We start from the raw sequence: 17,285 nt of genomic DNA on the forward strand, positions 1-17,285 counted from the left end.
CCAGCAGAGGAGGAGCGGGGCGGGTCCAGTTGGGGGCCAACAGGCCTGGCGCGCGCGCATTCCGGAGCCCACCCAGACCATGTTCCGCAGCCTGGGCGCCCAAGCTGCAGTCCACTCTGTGTGCAGGCAGCAGCCGCCTGGCAACTCCCGAGCCTGCTCGCGCTCCCAGCATCGCAGAACCAGGGCCAGGTGTACCGGGGGCCGCGGCCAAGCCAGGCATTCTGCCCGGCGGCGGCGGCTGCACAGGGGCGAGAACTGAGAACCTGGCGCTCAACCCCATCGGGGTGACTGCCTAGTGCCCATGCCAGCAGCCCCGAACTCCCTGCGGTGGAGGAGTGGGGCGGGAGGCACATCCTGGGGACCCTCAGTCTGGGCGCGCTGGCTATCCGGGGCCTCCTAGGCCATGCCCCTCCAGCCCGCCCGAGCATCCAAGCTGCAGCCGCCTTCTGTGTGCAGGCAGCAGCCTCCAGGCAACCCCCGACATCTCAGCCCGCACTCCCAACATCTCAGAACCAGATGTCCCAGCGGCTGCGGCCAAGCGAGGCGGTCTGCCCTGGGGAGGCTGCACAGGGGCGGGAACCCGCCCTCAGCCCCATTCCCGGTGGCTGCAGAGGGCCCCTGACTAGCGGTCCCGAGCTCCGGCAGAGGAGGAGCCGGGCGGGGGCACCTGGCAGGCCCTCAGGACAGGCGCACTCGCGATCCAGAGGCCGCCCGGGCCATGCTCCGCCTCCCTGGCGCCCAAACTGCGGGCGCCCTCTGCCTGCTCGCAGCGGCCGCCTGGCCACTCCCAAGCTCGCTGGCGCTCCCGGCCTCGCAGAACCGGGGCCGGATGTCGCCGCGGCTGCGGCCAGATCTGCCCGGCGGCGGCTGCACCGGGGCGGGAACTGGCCCTCAGCCCCATCCCCGGTGGTTGCGGAGGGCCCCTGCCAGTAGCCCGGATCTCTCTTCAGAGGAGGAGCGGGGCGGGGGTCACGGCCAGGCGGGCCCTCAAGCCGCGCGGGCGGCGCGCGTGTGATTCCGGGACGTCTCGGGCGAGCCCAGGAGAACCCGCAAGCCCGCGGCGCCTGCGCCCGACCTGCACCCGCCCCCTGCCGGCCTCCTGCTGCGGGCCGCGCGGGCTTGGGAGCTGCTTCCGGCTTCCGCGCGGACGCTGAGCTGCAGGCGCGCGCCTAACGGCGTCGCGGGGCTCCCTCGGTCTGAGAGGTCGGAGGCTGCGTCTGAGAAGTCGCCCCATGAGGAAGCTCTTCAGCTTCGGGAGACGCCTGGGCCAGGCGGTCCTGGGCTCCGTCCACCACGAGTAGGCGGGTCCCGGGTCCCACACCAGGGACGCGGAACTGCGGAAGACCCACAGGGCGGCCATCAACTGCGACGCCGCGGAGGTGCAGCTGCCTGGCGCGCAGGAGCCGGGACGTGGATGCCCGCGACAGGAAGGACAGGTGGCGGGAGCTCAGCCCGGGGTGGGAGGGGGTCCCCAGGCCCGGCTTCCCCGCAGGTCCTGGGACGGGGGCCTTGGAGGGCGCGGGGCACCCTCTGAGCAGCGGAGCCAAACGGAGCCTCAGCTGCTTTCCATCGGTGGCGATTCCCTGCCTGGAGCTCTTGGTGGAGAATTTGAGTGATTTAATTCACAAAGTTGAGCATATACACGTTTAAAACATGGGGTCGTGGAGATGCCTAATGAGAACTCATTCCCATGTGAAAAATACCATGAGTCATGTTCAGTAGGCGAGAAGTTCTCAGATAAAAGCCTGGGTCGGTTTTACATCCGAATCCACCCATGTAGATAGGCTGTTTCCTGGGGCTTCTCAGAGGGACACTTGGAAGTGGGAGGTGGGTTCCTTGAATGGGAAGACTCCGTTTTCTCAAAACATGAGCTCTTTCTATGTTTATCAGTTTTACATAAACCGAATGAAAATATCAAGGATTTATCATTTTTGCATGACATCTGCTGTCTATCTTACTATTGTGATGACATTTAAAAATTTTTGTAACGGAGTGAAAAAGACTTGCTCCTCTAGATACCAAATGTGCTATTAATTCCCACAATTGTTTACTAACAGCTGAAAAGACATAAGTACATGGGACAGAATGGAAATCCAGAAACACTGAAATACATGTAAGATATAGCTGTAAGGACTGATAATGGTAACATTTCAGATGAGTAGAAAGGGTTGGGTTATTAAAATGCCTGCTCTTTGAGGAAAACTAATGAAATTTTATGTCACAAAAATGAGTTCCTGATGGAATACAGATTGAAATTTTTACACATGCAAAATGAGAAAAGCACCAGAAGAAAACACAAATGCTTATTTATACAGGTACATTTTACTTTGCCAAAGGCCTTCCTGAGAATGACCTCACAAGCAGGCATTCTGAAGGTTGATTTAGCAAACTAAAAATTAAAACCCCCAGACTGGGCGTGGTGGCTCACACCTGTGAAGGGGTGGCCTGCCCCTCCACACCTGTGGGTGTTTCTCGTAAGGTGGAACGAGAGACTTGAGAAAAGAAATAAGACACAGAGACAAAGTATAGAGAAAGAAAAGCGGGGGCCCAGGGGACCGGCGCTCAGCTTACAGAGGACCCACGCCGGCACCGGTCTCTCCGTTCCCTTAGTATTTATTGATAATTATCTTTACCATCTTAAAGACAGGGGAGTGGCAGGACAATAGGATCAAAGAAAAAGAGGAAATCGGCAGTAAGACATATGAACAAAAATCTCTGTGACAAGAATAAGTTTAAAGGAAAATGTTGTGCCTTGAGATGCATATGCAGACATCTCCATAAACCTTTTAGTAGCATTGTTTCAGTCTATCACATGGGGAGAAACCTTAGACACACCTAGCTTTCCTAGGCAGAGGTCCCTGCGACCTTTGGCCGTGTACGTGTCCTTGGGTAGTTGAAATAAAGAGAATGGTGATGACTTTTAACCAGCAAGCTGCCTTCAGACATTTGTTTAACAAAGACACATCCTGCACAGCCCAAAATCCATTCAACCTTGAGTCACCGCAGCACATGTCTCTTGCAAGGACAAGGTTGGGGGTAGGGTCACAGATGAACAGTATCTCAAATCCAGAACAAAGAACAAAATGGAGTCTCTTATGTCTACTTCTTTCTATATAGACACAGTAACAGGCTGATCTCTCTTTCTTTTCCCCACATTTCCCCCTTTTCTTTTCAACAAAACTACCATTGTCATCATGACACCGAGATTACATACTTCACAAAGTAATCAATCACAAGGCAAGTGGAGGCAGGACGAGATCACAGGATGGCGTTAAAATTAAAAATGAAATTTTGGGCATGCATAGTCATTGATAACATCTTATCGGAAAACAGGGTTTGAGAGCAGACAACCTGTCTGACCAAAATTTATTAGGTGGGAATTTCCTCCTCCTAATAAGCCTGGGAGCGCTACAGGAGGCCGGGGCTTATTTCATCCCTTCGGCTTCAACCGTAAAAGGCGGCACGCCTCCAAGGGGGTCGTTTATAGGCCTACCCTCAGAGCGCATTCTCTTTCTCAGGGATGTTCCTTGCTGAGAAAAAGAATTCAGCGATATTTCTCCTATTTGCATAAGAAAAGAGAAGAAATATGGCTCTGTTCCGTCCGGCTCACCGGCGGCCAGTTCAAGGTTGCCTCCCTTGTTCCCTGAACATTGCTGTTATCTTATTCTTTCTTTCAAAATGCCCAGATTTCATATTGTTCAAACACACATGCTCCACAAACAATTTGTGCAGTTTAAGGCAATCATCACAGGGTCCTGAAGTGACATATACCCTCCTCAGTTTACAAAGAAGATGATGGAATTTAAGAGATTAAAGTAAAGACAGACATAAGAAATTATAAAGGCATTAACTTTGGAGAACAAATAAATGTCCATGAAATCTTCACATTTTATGTTTTTCTGCCGTGGCTTCAGCCAGTCCCTGCATTCAAAGTCCCTGACTTCCTGCAACGTTCTCCCTCCCTTTTCCTCTATATAAATGTGCCATGGCGATGAAGGCTTGTTCGTTCTCTCGATTCTGACGCAGGATTCTTCGACTGGTCCGGCACACTAAAAACAAGCCAATTAAACAGAGACACATAATTCCAAAATTTACTGCAGTAGAGTTTCCAATAGACTTAATCCAAGTCGTGGGGTTTGATCCATAAAGATTTTTTGCCACTTGATCTAACGCCTCAGCTCCAGGCACAAGATTTAAGTGACTTTGAGAGGCTTCAAAAATTTGTTCTTTTAATTTAGAAATGTCTAAAGTGAGATTATCTTCTCTTCCCTGAAGATGGCGTCTAACCATGTCCCAGTGATGTTTAGACTCATTATAAACTTGGGGTGTAATACAAAAATCTGACGTATTCCAGTCACACTGTAACTGGAAACGATGTTCCAAGCTCATGAGTCTATCTCCCATCCAAATGACAGTTTGTCTAAGATCATTAATTTGATTTGCCAATTTTTGATCAATGCCAGATTGTGAATTCCACAACCTTGTGGAATTCTTTTGCCAATTGTCAACAAAGCTTACTGTCTGAACAGAAGAGTGCAATGCAACTCCTGCCACAGTGGCTGTAGCTGTGACTGCAATTAATCCCATAATCACTGCAATTAAAGTAAAAATGAATCTTTTGGATCTATTTAAAATGCCTTTTAATACTTCAGTCAAAATATGGATAGATGGTGAGGCCTCCCATGGTCGGTCCATGGACACAGGGATCCACACGCCTTCTCTTGCTCTCACCAGTAGAATACGGTGCTGCCAATCAAAAGTCGAATCAATGCAAGTAAACAATCTGCAATTTTCACAAGTTATAGTTTGGGAGTCTGGTTTAATAACTATATTTCCTATGACTAACATATAAGGGGGCTTTACACAACTTTGTAAAGGAACTGTTAGACTGGAATTTAGGTTGATAGAGTAAAATGGCTTATAATCTCTTGTTTCTATAGTTTGATTTCCAGACCAAATTCTAAGGCGGTATGAAGCCACAGTAAGCCTCCATAATTCTGGATGTTCAGGACCAAAAACAGGACTTATCATTTTTGGTCTTGGAGTAGAGATTCCTTTTTCTCCCCATATCCAAGGGTAGAAAGACTGTAATTTTTTGTGCTTCTGTTTGTCTAAATTTTCCGTTAAGTCACTATCAACAGTTGGACTCACCAGTGCACTGGGACAGAATTGATTTTGTCCTGTGCAATTGTGGTAGAATTGACCTCTAGGTGCCCAATCTATAACAGTTCCAAATGAATTGTTTTGTAATATTACCGCACTATCTGCCACACATTCTTCCCAAACTAAATCTTTTGATTCTCTGGAAATCTCCTTGGGGCAAGGTTTCCCTTTTGGCCTAAATTTTAATGATTTTTGATAAGAGAAGTCTTGTAAATAGTTTACCTGTGGTTTGAGTGACAATCCGCTTACCATGTGATAAGTAAATCTACTGGTGGGACTGACAGTAGGTACTTCTACCAACCAATTTTGAATAGCAGGCATTAAACATCCTGGTGCTCTCCCTAGGCAAATAGGAGGATAACGATACCCAATGGAAATATTTATCATCATTCCTTCTTCCTCCGGTTTGGCAGGGCAACGATCATCTGTGGGACCAGGTACCCACACACTATTATTAACATATACTTCAATAGGATTATCCATCCATGTGACTGCCCGAATTAAGGGCGGGAAAGGCACATAGGCCCAATAGGTATAATTAGTTGCAGCTGCTCCTGCAGGCATGGGGAGACTTACCACCATTGATACAATCATTAAAGCTGTAAGCAGCATTTTTTCTGGGGTTTGTGTCACCTTTGTGCTAGCTAGGCTTTTTCCAGCTAACAGTGTCAGCTTCTTTAACTGTGCCCAGGTCGGCAGCTCCGCCTTCTTGGTGCGTGGTGACTTCATCTGTTCTTCTGATATCATCACTTGGTTCATCATGGGAGTCAATGGTGCTCGATTGCGGTGTTTCCGTCTCCGTGGAGGTGCTTTTCTTTGCATCTCCGATGGGTTCATTGTAGAACTTCAAATGTCTAGTGGGTATCCAAACAGGAAGCTGATTTTCTCCTGGTGAAACACAAGCAAAACCTCTTCCCCAGGTTATCACCTTCCCTATTTCCCACGTCTTATTTTTGTTGTCTTTCCACCAAATCAGTTTTCCTTCATGTGGACTGTTCTTTTTACCAGTAAGATGTTGTTCTGCAGAAGTAGTAGTCTGATTTCTATAAATGTTTAAAAAATTTAAAGTATAGAGTGCTAGATTAAGCTGCATCTGAGGAGTGGTACACTCCTTACTGTCTCCCCCTTTTCTTTTTATTTAATTAACTGAGTTTTGAGTGTTCTATTAGTTCTTTCAACTATGGCCTGTCCTTGGGAATTATAAGGAATTCCTGTTGTATGTGTAATATTCCACTGATTTAAGAATTTTTGGAAAGCTTTACTACAATAACCTGGTCCATTGTCAGTTTTAATTTTTTCTGGAACTCCCATTACAGCAAAACAAGATAATAAATGTTTTTTAACATGGGACGTACTTTCTCCTGTCTGGCATGTTGCCCATATGAAATGTGAATAAGTATCAACTGTTACATGAACATATGATAATTTTCCAAATGAAGGTACATGGGTAACATCCATTTGCCATAATGCATTAGGACACAGACCTCTGGGATTAACTCCTGCCTCTTGAGTGGGCAGGTGTAGTACTTGACACTGGGTGCAGTGTTGTACAATATCTTTTGCCTGTTTCCATGTGACATCAAATTTGTTTTTTAACCCTGCTGCATTTACATGAGTTAAAGCATGAAGTTCTTGTGCTTTTAAGAATGCAGAGGATACCAGTAAGTCAGCTTGTTCATTTGCTATAGTTAAAGGTCCTGGTAAATTAGTGTGTGCTCGAATATGAGTGATATAAAATGGGAAATTCCTTTTTCTTACAGTTTGTTGTAATAAATTGAACAACTGGTTTAACTGATCATCCATGCTATATTTAATTAGAGCTGTCTCAACATCCTTTGTAGCCTGTACTACATATGCAGAATCTGATATAATATTAACAGGTTGATTAAAATCTTGTAACACTGTAATGACTGCAACCAACTCTGCCCTTTGAGCTGATTGATACTGAGTTTTGATTACTCGCTCTTTTGGTCCTGTGTAAGCTGCTTTTCCATTGCTGGAACCATCAGTAAATACTGTCAGAGCATTTTCTAAAGGCTCATGTCTGGTAATTTTAGGTAAAATCCAAGTAGTCAATTTTAAAAACTGGAAGATTTTTGTTTTTGGGTAGTGATTATCAATAACTCCCACAAAATTAGCAAGGCCAGTCTGCCATGCACCAGAATTGATAAAGGCTTGTTTAACTTGTTCCTTGGTTAAGGGAACAACTATTTTGTCTGGGTCATTACCACATAATTTTATTATTCGTAATCTTGCCTGACCAATTAATGTAGCTATTTGATCCAAGTACAATGTAAAAGTCTTAATTGTACTGTGAGGAAGAAATGACCACTCCACAAGATCAGTATTTTGAATAATGATGCCTGTTGGAGAATGTGTAGTAGCAAAAATTAAAAGTTGGAGTGGGGCTAAAGGATCTATTCTACTTATTTGCGCTGACTGAATTTTTTCTTCCACTAATTTAATTTCTTTTGTTGCCTCTGGGGTTAATATTCTTTTACTATTTAAGTCTGGATCTCCTCTTAGGATAGAGAACAAATTTGACATGGCATAAGTAGGAATGCCTAGAGTTGGCCGAATCCAATTAATATCGCCTAACAATTTTTGAAAGTCATTTAATGTTTTTAATGTATCTTTTCTTATTTCTATTTTTTGTGGCTTAATTTTTCTATTTTCTATCTGCATCCCTAAATAATGAAAAGGAGCAGAGGTTTGGATCTTATCAGATGCTATTGTTAGTCCTGCGTTGGCAACCTCTGCTTGCAGAAATGTGTAACAGTCCATTAATTTTTCTCTTGTTTCTGCAGCACATAAAATATCATCAATATAGTGAATGATATAACAATCTGAAAATTTTTCTCTAACTGGTTGAAGGACTTGACCCACGAAAGTTTGACAAATAGTTGGACTATTAAGCATTCCCTGAGGTAGTACTTTCCACTGAAATCTGGTGGCTGGTTCTTTATTATTTATGGCTGGTATAGTAAAGGCAAATTTTTCACAATCTTGCTCTGCCAGAGGAATGGTAAAAAAGCAGTCCTTAAGATCAATTATAATTAAAGGCCAGTCTTTTGGGATCATGGCCGGAGAGGGCAATCCGGGTTGAAGAGGCCCCATGGGTTGAATTACAGCATTTACGGCTCTTAAGTCCATTAACATACGCCACTTGCCTGATTTTTTCTGAATTACAAATACAGGAGAATTCCAGGGTGAGAATGAAGGCTCAATGTGTCCCTTTTCTAATTGTTCCTTTGCTAATGAATGTAAAGCCTCCAGTTTTTGCTTCGGTAGCGGCCACTGATTTACCCATACCGGTTTTTCTGTTTTCCAAGTTAATGGAATGGGTTTAGGAGGCGCTATAGTGGCCGCCCCTAAAAAGGATACCCTATTCCTTTTCTTTCTTGATTTTTCTTAGTCTCAATTGGGACTTTAATGCCATTTTCATTTTTTCCTAACCCCTTTCCTGGTATATATCCCATCTTAGTCATGATTTTTTGACTCGTGGGGCTGTATAATGGAGCGGGCATAATGATTTCCGCACCCCATTGCTGTAATAAATCTCGACCCCATAGATTAACAGGAATTGAAGTAATCATTGGCTGAACAGTACTTTCTTGATTATCTGGTCCTAAACAATGTAAAATCATTGTACTTTCATACACTTCTGAAGCTGTGCCTACGCCGACAAGTTTTGTAACAGCCTTTTGTTTAGGCCAATTTTTTGGCCACTGATTTAAAGCAATGATAGAGATATCTGCTCCAGTGTCTACCAACCCTTCAAACTGTTTTCCTTGAATAATGGCCTTACACACAGGTCTGCTCTCAGAGACCAGACTTGCCCAATATGCAGCCTTTCCTGTCGGATCAGTGCTTCCGAACCCTCCTGTTCTTTTTATCTCACTGTTTCCAACTTTAATATAAGGTAGGAGTAATAATTGAGCAATCCTGTCTCCTGGACTGGCACTCCAAGGAATAGAGGAACTAATAACCAATTGAATTTCGCCTTTATAGTCTGAATCAACCACACCAGTATGAATTTGAACTCCTTTTAGATTTAAACTTGATCTTCCTAAGATCAGTCCTACAGTCCCCTCAGGCAATGGGCCATATACCCCTGTGGGGATTTTTCGAGGAGGCTCCCCTGGAAGCAGAGAGACTGCTTGTACAGTGCATAAATCTACTGCTGCACTGCCGCTTGTGGCGGGGGATAATTGCTGTATTGTGATAATTGGCTTATTCCCTGAGACACTTGTGGCAGTGGGGGTTGTTGTTCTTGAAAACCCTGAGGAACAAAGGGCTGAATTTTGAATGCCCCAGTTTGTTGCGGGGCCTGAGGCTGGCCCCTCCTCTCGTTTCCCGACAGTGGTTGCCCATTTTTATCAAATTTAGAACGACATTGATCACCCCAATGTTTTCCCTTTTTACATCTTGGACATAGGCCAGGTGGCTCTTTATCTGTTCTTGTAGTAGCTTGAGTAGTTACATTTTGTTTATTTGAGACTAGGCAATTCTTTTTTGGATGACCAATTTGACCACAATTATAACATCTTCCCCCAAATGTTCTAACCTGTCCTCCTAAAGCAACTCCTGTGATTGCTTGAGCCATAAGCATAGCTTTATGCATAGCTCCTCCAATTCCATCGCAGGCTTTAACGTACTCTGAGATTACATCTGATCCTGCGGGAACCCTTCCTTTTAATGGCTTAATGGCTGATTGACAATCAGGATTGGCGTTTTCATATGCCATCAACTCCACTATGACCTTACGGGCATTTTCATCAGTAATTGACTTTTGAGTAGCATCTTGAAGTCTTGCTACAAAATCAGGGTAGGGCTCTTTAGAGCCTTGTCTTATTGTATTAAAGGAGGGGCAGGCGGTTCCTGGGTCTTGGATTTTCTCCCAGGCCCTAAGGCAGATAGCCCTGATTTGCTCAATGGCCTCATTTGGCATTATTACTTGTTGGTCAACAGTGCTCCAATTTTGACCTATTCCTAATAGTTGATCTGCATCTATGTCAATTGGAGGATTGGCAGTCCTATTTTTTCGGACCTGTACTTGTGCCCCATCAATCCACCAAGTCTTAAATTGTAAAAATTGAGAGGGTGAGAGTGAGGATTTTGCCAGAATCTCCCAATCATAAGGAATGAGTCTATGTCCATGAGCAATGGAATCTAATAATGTTCTCATGTAAGGAGAGTTGGGTCCATACTGTTTTACTCCCTCTTTCATTTCTTTTAGTATTTTTATAGAAAAAGACTTATATCTGGCTTCAGCTACGGGAAGCTCTCCCTCTAGGGCTCCTTCTCCAGGTGGTCTTGCTTCTAATATTACTGGGAATTGCCACGCCTCAATATCTCCTTGTTTTCTTGCCTCATCAATAATTTTATGTAACGCACTACCCTGTGTACTAGGCGGTGCTGTAGGATTAAGTCTCATGGTGGGCGGCTGAGGATATGGCACCCTGCCCTGTGGCACTGGAAATGTTCCTGGCTGTCCATACTGATTTTCTGGGGGCTGCCAATACTGCAGTTCAGCTGGCGGCCAGTATTGATAGGCTACTGGTGGTTGGGTCTTATTTTCTACCGGCTGATATTGTGGACACTGCATTTGGATTGGCATTGCCATGACAGAGACTCTATCTTTTCCTATTTGATCTTCTTTTGGAGTTAGTACTTGTTTAACCTGCATTTGAGGTTGTAAAGTTGCAGGCATCTGAGCTGCTGGAAGAGGAGTTGGCCATCGTGGTTTAGACTCTGATGGCTTTGCTAATTCTGGATCTTTTTCCTCTAATTTTAACGTTTCAGGATATATTACCTCCTGTAATTGATTATTGTCAACATTTTGCGTTGACTGAGCCATTACCGGCTCTGATACACATTCACAGTGTGAACTTTCCTTTCCTTTCCAGGATTCTATCCCTGCCTCTTTTTCACAATCTACTGCACAGCTTTTAGGGACATTAGAAATTGGAACGCTATCTTCTTCTGTTTGAAATGGTTCTAAAGCTACTTTAATAATGACCCAATCATTCCATACTGTAAGCGGAATGTTTTTACCTTCCCTACTTGCTTGTTTTAATTCTTTGCCAATTTTTTCCCAGTCTTTTAGATCTAAAGTTCCCTGTTCTGGAAACCATGGACAAAACTGCTCTATTGTTTGAAATAGCGTAATTAGATTTTTGGTAGAGACTTTAACTCCCCCTCTCTTTAAGAGAATTTTAATAAAGCTGCGATAAGAAGCATATTTACTCTTAGTTTGCCCCATTGTTACCCTAGGTTCTTCCGAGCGCACAAGCTTACCGCAAGGCTGACTGTAGACGTACTCGGGAGTCTCTCGTCGACTTGTCCTCAATGACCACGCTCCAGCGTACCTTCACCTTAGAGAAAAGCTTCCACGTTGGGCACCAGGTGAAGGGGTGGCCTGCCCCTCCACACCTGTGGGTGTTTCTCGTAAGGTGGAACGAGAGACTTGAGAAAAGAAATAAGACACAGAGACAAAGTATAGAGAAAGAAAAGCGGGGGCCCAGGGGACCGGCGCTCAGCTTACAGAGGACCCACGCCGGCACCGGTCTCTCCGTTCCCTTAGTATTTATTGATAATTATCTTTACCATCTTAAAGACAGGGGAGTGGCAGGACAATAGGATCAAAGAAAAAGAGGAAATCGGCAGTAAGACATATGAACAAAAATCTCTGTGACAAGAATAAGTTTAAAGGAAAATGTTGTGCCTTGAGATGCATATGCAGACATCTCCATAAACCTTTTAGTAGCATTGTTTCAGTCTATCACATGGGGAGAAACCTTAGACACACCTAGCTTTCCTAGGCAGAGGTCCCTGCGACCTTTGGCCGTGTACGTGTCCTTGGGTAGTTGAAATAAAGAGAATGGTGATGACTTTTAACCAGCAAGCTGCCTTCAGACATTTGTTTAACAAAGACACATCCTGCACAGCCCAAAATCCATTCAACCTTGAGTCACCGCAGCACATGTCTCTTGCAAGGACAAGGTTGGGGGTAGGGTCACAGATGAACAGTATCTCAAATCCAGAACAAAGAACAAAATGGAGTCTCTTATGTCTACTTTCTATATAGACACAGTAACAGGCTGATCTCTCTTTCTTTTCCCCACACACCTGTAATCCCAGCACTTTGGGAGGCTAAGGTGGGCGGATCATGAGGTCAGGAGATAGAGACCATCCTTGCTAACACAGTGAAGCCCCGTCTCTACTAAAAATATTAAAAATTAGCCTGGCGTGGTGGCACGTGCCTGTAGTCCCAGCTACTCGGGAGGCTGAGGCAGGAGAATCACTTGAACCTGGGAGGTGGAGGTTGCAGTGAGCCGAGATGCTACCACTGCACTCCAGCCTGGGCTACACAGTGAGACTCCGTCTCAAAAAATAATAATAATAATAATAATAAAACCCACCTATGTGTCAGAAAAAAATTAACAAAAGATAACATACTTGAAAAATATTTACTATGTATATGTTTTTACTAATATATATATAAATAGATATTCAGATGAAAAGTGTATCTTAATCCTACAGAGAATTTATTTTTTATTATATATTATTATATATAACAATATACATATAAAGAATTGTATATATTACTGATATAATATATATACACACAGATAAAAAGCACATCTTCATTTTACAGGGAATTGTTTCTAATCAAATCCACAAGAAAAGAACTCTAAAAGTGAGCAAAGTACTGTTTTGCAGCTCCACAAGTTACGTTTGTACATATGAAAAAATCCTTAGTGTTTCTCGTAAAAGAATTTAAGTTAGGCCGGGCGCGGTGGCTCAAGCCTGTAATCCCAGCACTTTGGGAGGCCGAGACGGGCGGATCACGAGGTCAGGAGATCGAGATCATCCTGGCTAACACGGTGAAACCCCGTCTCTACTAAAAAATACAAAAATCTAGCTGGGCGAGGTGGCGGGTGCCTGTAGTCCCAGCTACTCTGGAGGCTAAGGCAGGAGAATGGCGGGAACCCGGGAGGCAGAGCTTGCAGTGAGCCGAGATCCGGCCACTGCACTCCAGCCTGGGCGACAGAGCGAGACTCCGTCTCAAAAAAAAAAAAAAAAAAAAAGAATTTAAGTTAAAAGAGGAATGAGACTGTGTTCTCTTTATCCACAGACTGTGCTCTTTATCCACATTGTGAGAATAAAGAGCAGTGGTACTTATACTGCTGCTTAAAGTTTAAGTTGCTGATGACTTTTCAAATAGAAAATATGGTGGTAATTATATGCCCTTTACCTATCAATTCCATTGTATTAAAATACCTTTAGAAAATAGAGATACATGTACTTTGTTTTTTTCAGCATTTATGTCAACAAGAGCCCACAGAATGTGTCCTATAAATAAGTTTCAGTTGCATCCATAGGATGGAATAATATGTGACCATTGAAGGTGACAATAGATATAGAAGTATGGGAGGTTCCCTTGATGCCAGGAATTTGAGACCAGCCTGGGCAACAAAACGAGATTCTTTCTACAATTTTTTTTTTTTTATAATTAGCTGAGCATGCTGGTGTGCTCCTGTGGTCCTAGCTACTCAGGAGGCTGAGGCAGGAGGATCACTTGAGCCTAGGAGTTCCAGGTTGCAGTGAGGTAATATATGAAATATATGTAATACACGATTACACTCCAGCCTGGGCGACAGAGCAAGACTGTCTCAAAAAAACAACAATCTAACAATTATTGAGTTGTTGAGTTGTTGCTTGTTCTAGAAATGGTCCTAAATACTTTACATAGATTCCCATTTAAGCATCACAGTGGTGTCCTGTGAGCTAGCTGCTATTGTCATCTTTATTTTATTAATGAGGAAAATGAAGCACAGAAAGGCTAAGCAATAGCTGGTAAGTGACCAAGTTCCAAGTAGAACTCAAGCCGTAGTTGAACTGAATCCAAACACCAAGCTCATTCTATCCAAATAGGCTGCTGTTTCGTTAAGGTAGTGAGCAATAAGAGCTAATAAATATTGTACTTTCTTCAAAAGAAAATTATTTGTTTTGAAGGCAGAGGAATAACATGCTGTTCAATGTTTGCACTTACATAAACCAGTGTAGGTTTTGAGATATTGCATTATAATTTCCTGAAAACTCCTCTCGCTTTCATAGGACTGCTCTACATTTGGCCTGTGCGCATGACTGTGTGGAAGTGCTCACTCTCTTGCTGAGCAGAAAATGCCAGATTGACATCTGTGACAGACTAAACAGGATGCCTTTAATGAAGGTGTATAGTAGCCAAGTCTTTTGGCATGAAATAGATTTCACTAAATACATAGAATTAAAATGAATTTATCTCATTTAAATATAACAGGTTGGTGAAATCTGTGGAATATGTATTTTGAATTCTTAGAATTTATAGTCTAATTTTTCATCTAACACTGATAGGCTGTACATTGCCAGGAAGAGACGTGTTCCATTATTCTGCTGGAACATGGTGCCAATCTAAACATTAAGGATGTCTATGGCAACACTGTTCTTCATGATGTTAAACATTAAGGATGTCTACAGCAACACTGCTCTTCATGATGTTAAACATTAAGGATGTCTACGGCAACACTGCTCTTCATGATGTTAATCATTAAGGATGTCTACGGCAACACTGCTCTTCATGATGTTAAACATTAAGGATGTCTACGGCAACACTGCTCTTCATGATGTTAAACATTAAGGATGTCTACGGCAACACTGCTCTTCATGATGTTAATCATTAAGGATGTCTACGGCAACACTGCTCTTCATGATGTTAAACATTAAGGATGTCTACGGCAACACTGCTCTTCATGATGTTAAACATTAAGGATGTCTACGGCAACACTGCTCTTCATGATGTTAATCATTAAGGATGTCTACGGCAACACTGCTCTTCATGATGTTAATCATTAAGGATGTCTACGGCAACACTGCTCTTCATGATGTTAAACATTAAGGATGTCTACGGCAACACTGCTCTTCATGATGTTAATCATTAAGGATGTCTACGGCAACACTGCTCTTCATGATGTTAATCATTAAGGATGTCTACGGCAACACTGCTCTTCATGATGTTAAACATTAAGGATGTCTACGGCAACACTGCTCTTCATGATGTTAAACATTAAGGATGTCTACGGCAACACTGCTCTTCATGATGTTAATCATTAAGGATGTCTACGGCAACACTGCTCTTCATGATGTTAATCATTAAGGATGTCTACGGCAACACTGCTCTTCATGATGTTAAACATTAAGGATGTCTACGGCAACACTGCTCTTCATGATGTTAAACATTAAGGATGTCTACGGCAACACTGCTCTTCATGATGTTAAACATTAAGGATGTCTACGGCAACACTGCTCTTCATGATGTTAAACATTAAGGATGTCTACGGCAACACTGCTCTTCATGATGTTAAACATTAAGGATGTCTACGGCAACACTGCTCTTCATGATGTTAAACATTAAGGATGTCTATGGCAACACTGCTCTTCATGATGTTAATCATTAAGGATGTCTACGGCAACACTGCTCTTCATGATGTTAAACATTAAGGATGTCTACGGCAACACTGCTCTTCATGATGTTAAACATTAAGGATGTCTACGGCAACACTGCTCTTCATGATGTTAATCATTAAGGATGTCTACGGCAACACTGCTCTTCATGATGTTAATCATTAAGGATGTCTACGGCAACACTGCTCTTCATGATGTTAAACATTAAGGATGTCTACGGCAACACTGCTCTTCATGATGTTAATCATTAAGGATGTCTACGGCAACACTGCTCTTCATGATGTTAATCATTAAGGATGTCTACGGCAACACTGCTCTTCATGATGTTAAACATTAAGGATGTCTACGGCAACACTGCTCTTCATGATGTTAAACATTAAGGATGTCTACGGCAACACTGCTCTTCATGATGTTAATCATTAAGGATGTCTACGGCAACACTGCTCTTCATGATGTTAAACATTAAGGATGTCTACGGCAACACTGCTCTTCATGATGTTAAACATTAAGGATGTCTACGGCAACACTGCTCTTCATGATGTTAATCATTAAGGATGTCTACGGCAACACTGCTCTTCATGATGTTAAACATTAAGGATGTCTACGGCAACACTGCTCTTCATGATATTAATCATTAAGGATGTCTACACAGCACTGTTCTTCATGATGATGTGTGTAATAAGGGGAGTTCACTGGCAGGAAAACTGCTTTCCCACCATGCAAATATTGAAGCACTAAACAAGGTATAGATCAGTCAACTTTCTTTTCAAAATATTTGTTTTAACATTGACATAGGTAAGAGTCAATTTTTCATATTTGGAAGATCAGGCATTTCTGAATGAAAATGTTTCAAAATAACTGAATTGTCTAAGATTTTACTTTAAATATTGATACTTTTAAAGAAGCATTAGCGGGCACAGCTTGTTTAGTGCACTTATGGGAAATATTTGTGAATTTTTCAAGGGAAGACTTCTTTAAGTATCTGTTTCCTACCCCAGGTGTATTTTTTTCTAATTATGTAAAACACACACACATGAAAAGAACTTACCCTGGAAATAGGCTTTATCTTAAAACTCAGAACAAAACTAAAGCAACTTGCTGCTGCTGACAGTTTTCTCAAAAAAAACTGATGTGCCTTTCAGTGCAAGGTTTAAGAGGGAAAAATGGGGAGGGAAAAGGAGAGCAATCAAAAACATGTAGGTCACTTGGAAATTAGGTAATGAGGAAAAATGCCAATAAGAGGTTTTGTTTTTTAGTTTGTTGTTTTTCCAGTTTATGTATAAAGTGCTCTTCAGCTTTGGGGTAATCATTTTTGGTTTGGTAAACACAGTAATTGAAACTTGCCTAAATGTTAATTTTTAGAGGACTCTGAGGAAACCAGATTGGCCATGGATAGATGGTGATGAAGTGAGAAACACTTCAGCAAAGGATGGAACAAATTAGTGACTGACTTATTACCCATCCTAGCAAAAACAACCACTTAGCTAAGAGTCTAAGCTCTCCTCTCAAATCTAGAATGTCTTGGTGGGAAGGTGGGAGATACGGAACTTATAAATAACTAAATCAAGTGGGATTTTGAGTTTACTTGTCCCTGTTCTACCCATACCCAGGAAAAT

At 43.0% G+C, this 17,285-nt stretch overlaps 2 protein-coding genes across 17 annotated transcripts in view; one reads left to right on the forward strand and one right to left on the reverse strand.

Moving 5' to 3' along the window:
- Positions 1–668: 668 nt before the first annotated feature.
- Positions 669–17,285, forward strand: part of LOC119624819 (uncharacterized) — a 70,419-nt gene continuing 53,802 nt past the window's right edge. For 6 of the 16 annotated variants that reach the window (XM_073010380.1, XM_073010378.1, XM_073010379.1 and 3 more), the window contains exon 1: positions 16,149–16,412. The gene's annotated coding sequence lies outside the window, so the exon portion shown is untranslated. Of the gene's footprint in view, positions 1,437–16,143; positions 16,413–17,285 lie in introns of those variants that run through there. The other 10 variants (XM_073010384.1, XM_073010376.1, XM_073010377.1 and 7 more) reach the window with 6 other exon arrangements.
- On the reverse strand, positions 2,317–8,465 carry LOC140709928 (endogenous retrovirus group K member 25 Env polyprotein). Its single transcript, XM_073010374.1, has one exon. It carries the CDS (start codon positions 5,998–6,000, stop codon positions 3,928–3,930), a length of 2,073 nt encoding a protein of 690 aa, XP_072866475.1. The 5' UTR covers positions 6,001–8,465; the 3' UTR covers positions 2,317–3,927.

Source organism: Chlorocebus sabaeus, chromosome 23 (assembly GCF_047675955.1).
Source record: "Chlorocebus sabaeus isolate Y175 chromosome 23, mChlSab1.0.hap1, whole genome shotgun sequence".
NCBI lineage: Eukaryota > Metazoa > Chordata > Mammalia > Primates > Cercopithecidae > Chlorocebus > Chlorocebus sabaeus.

Excerpts from the sequence above, each read along its gene's own strand:
- LOC140709928 (XM_073010374.1), bottom strand. The coding sequence starts at position 6,000 with ATGAACCCATCGGAGATGCAAAGAAAAGCACCTCCACGGAGACGGAAA.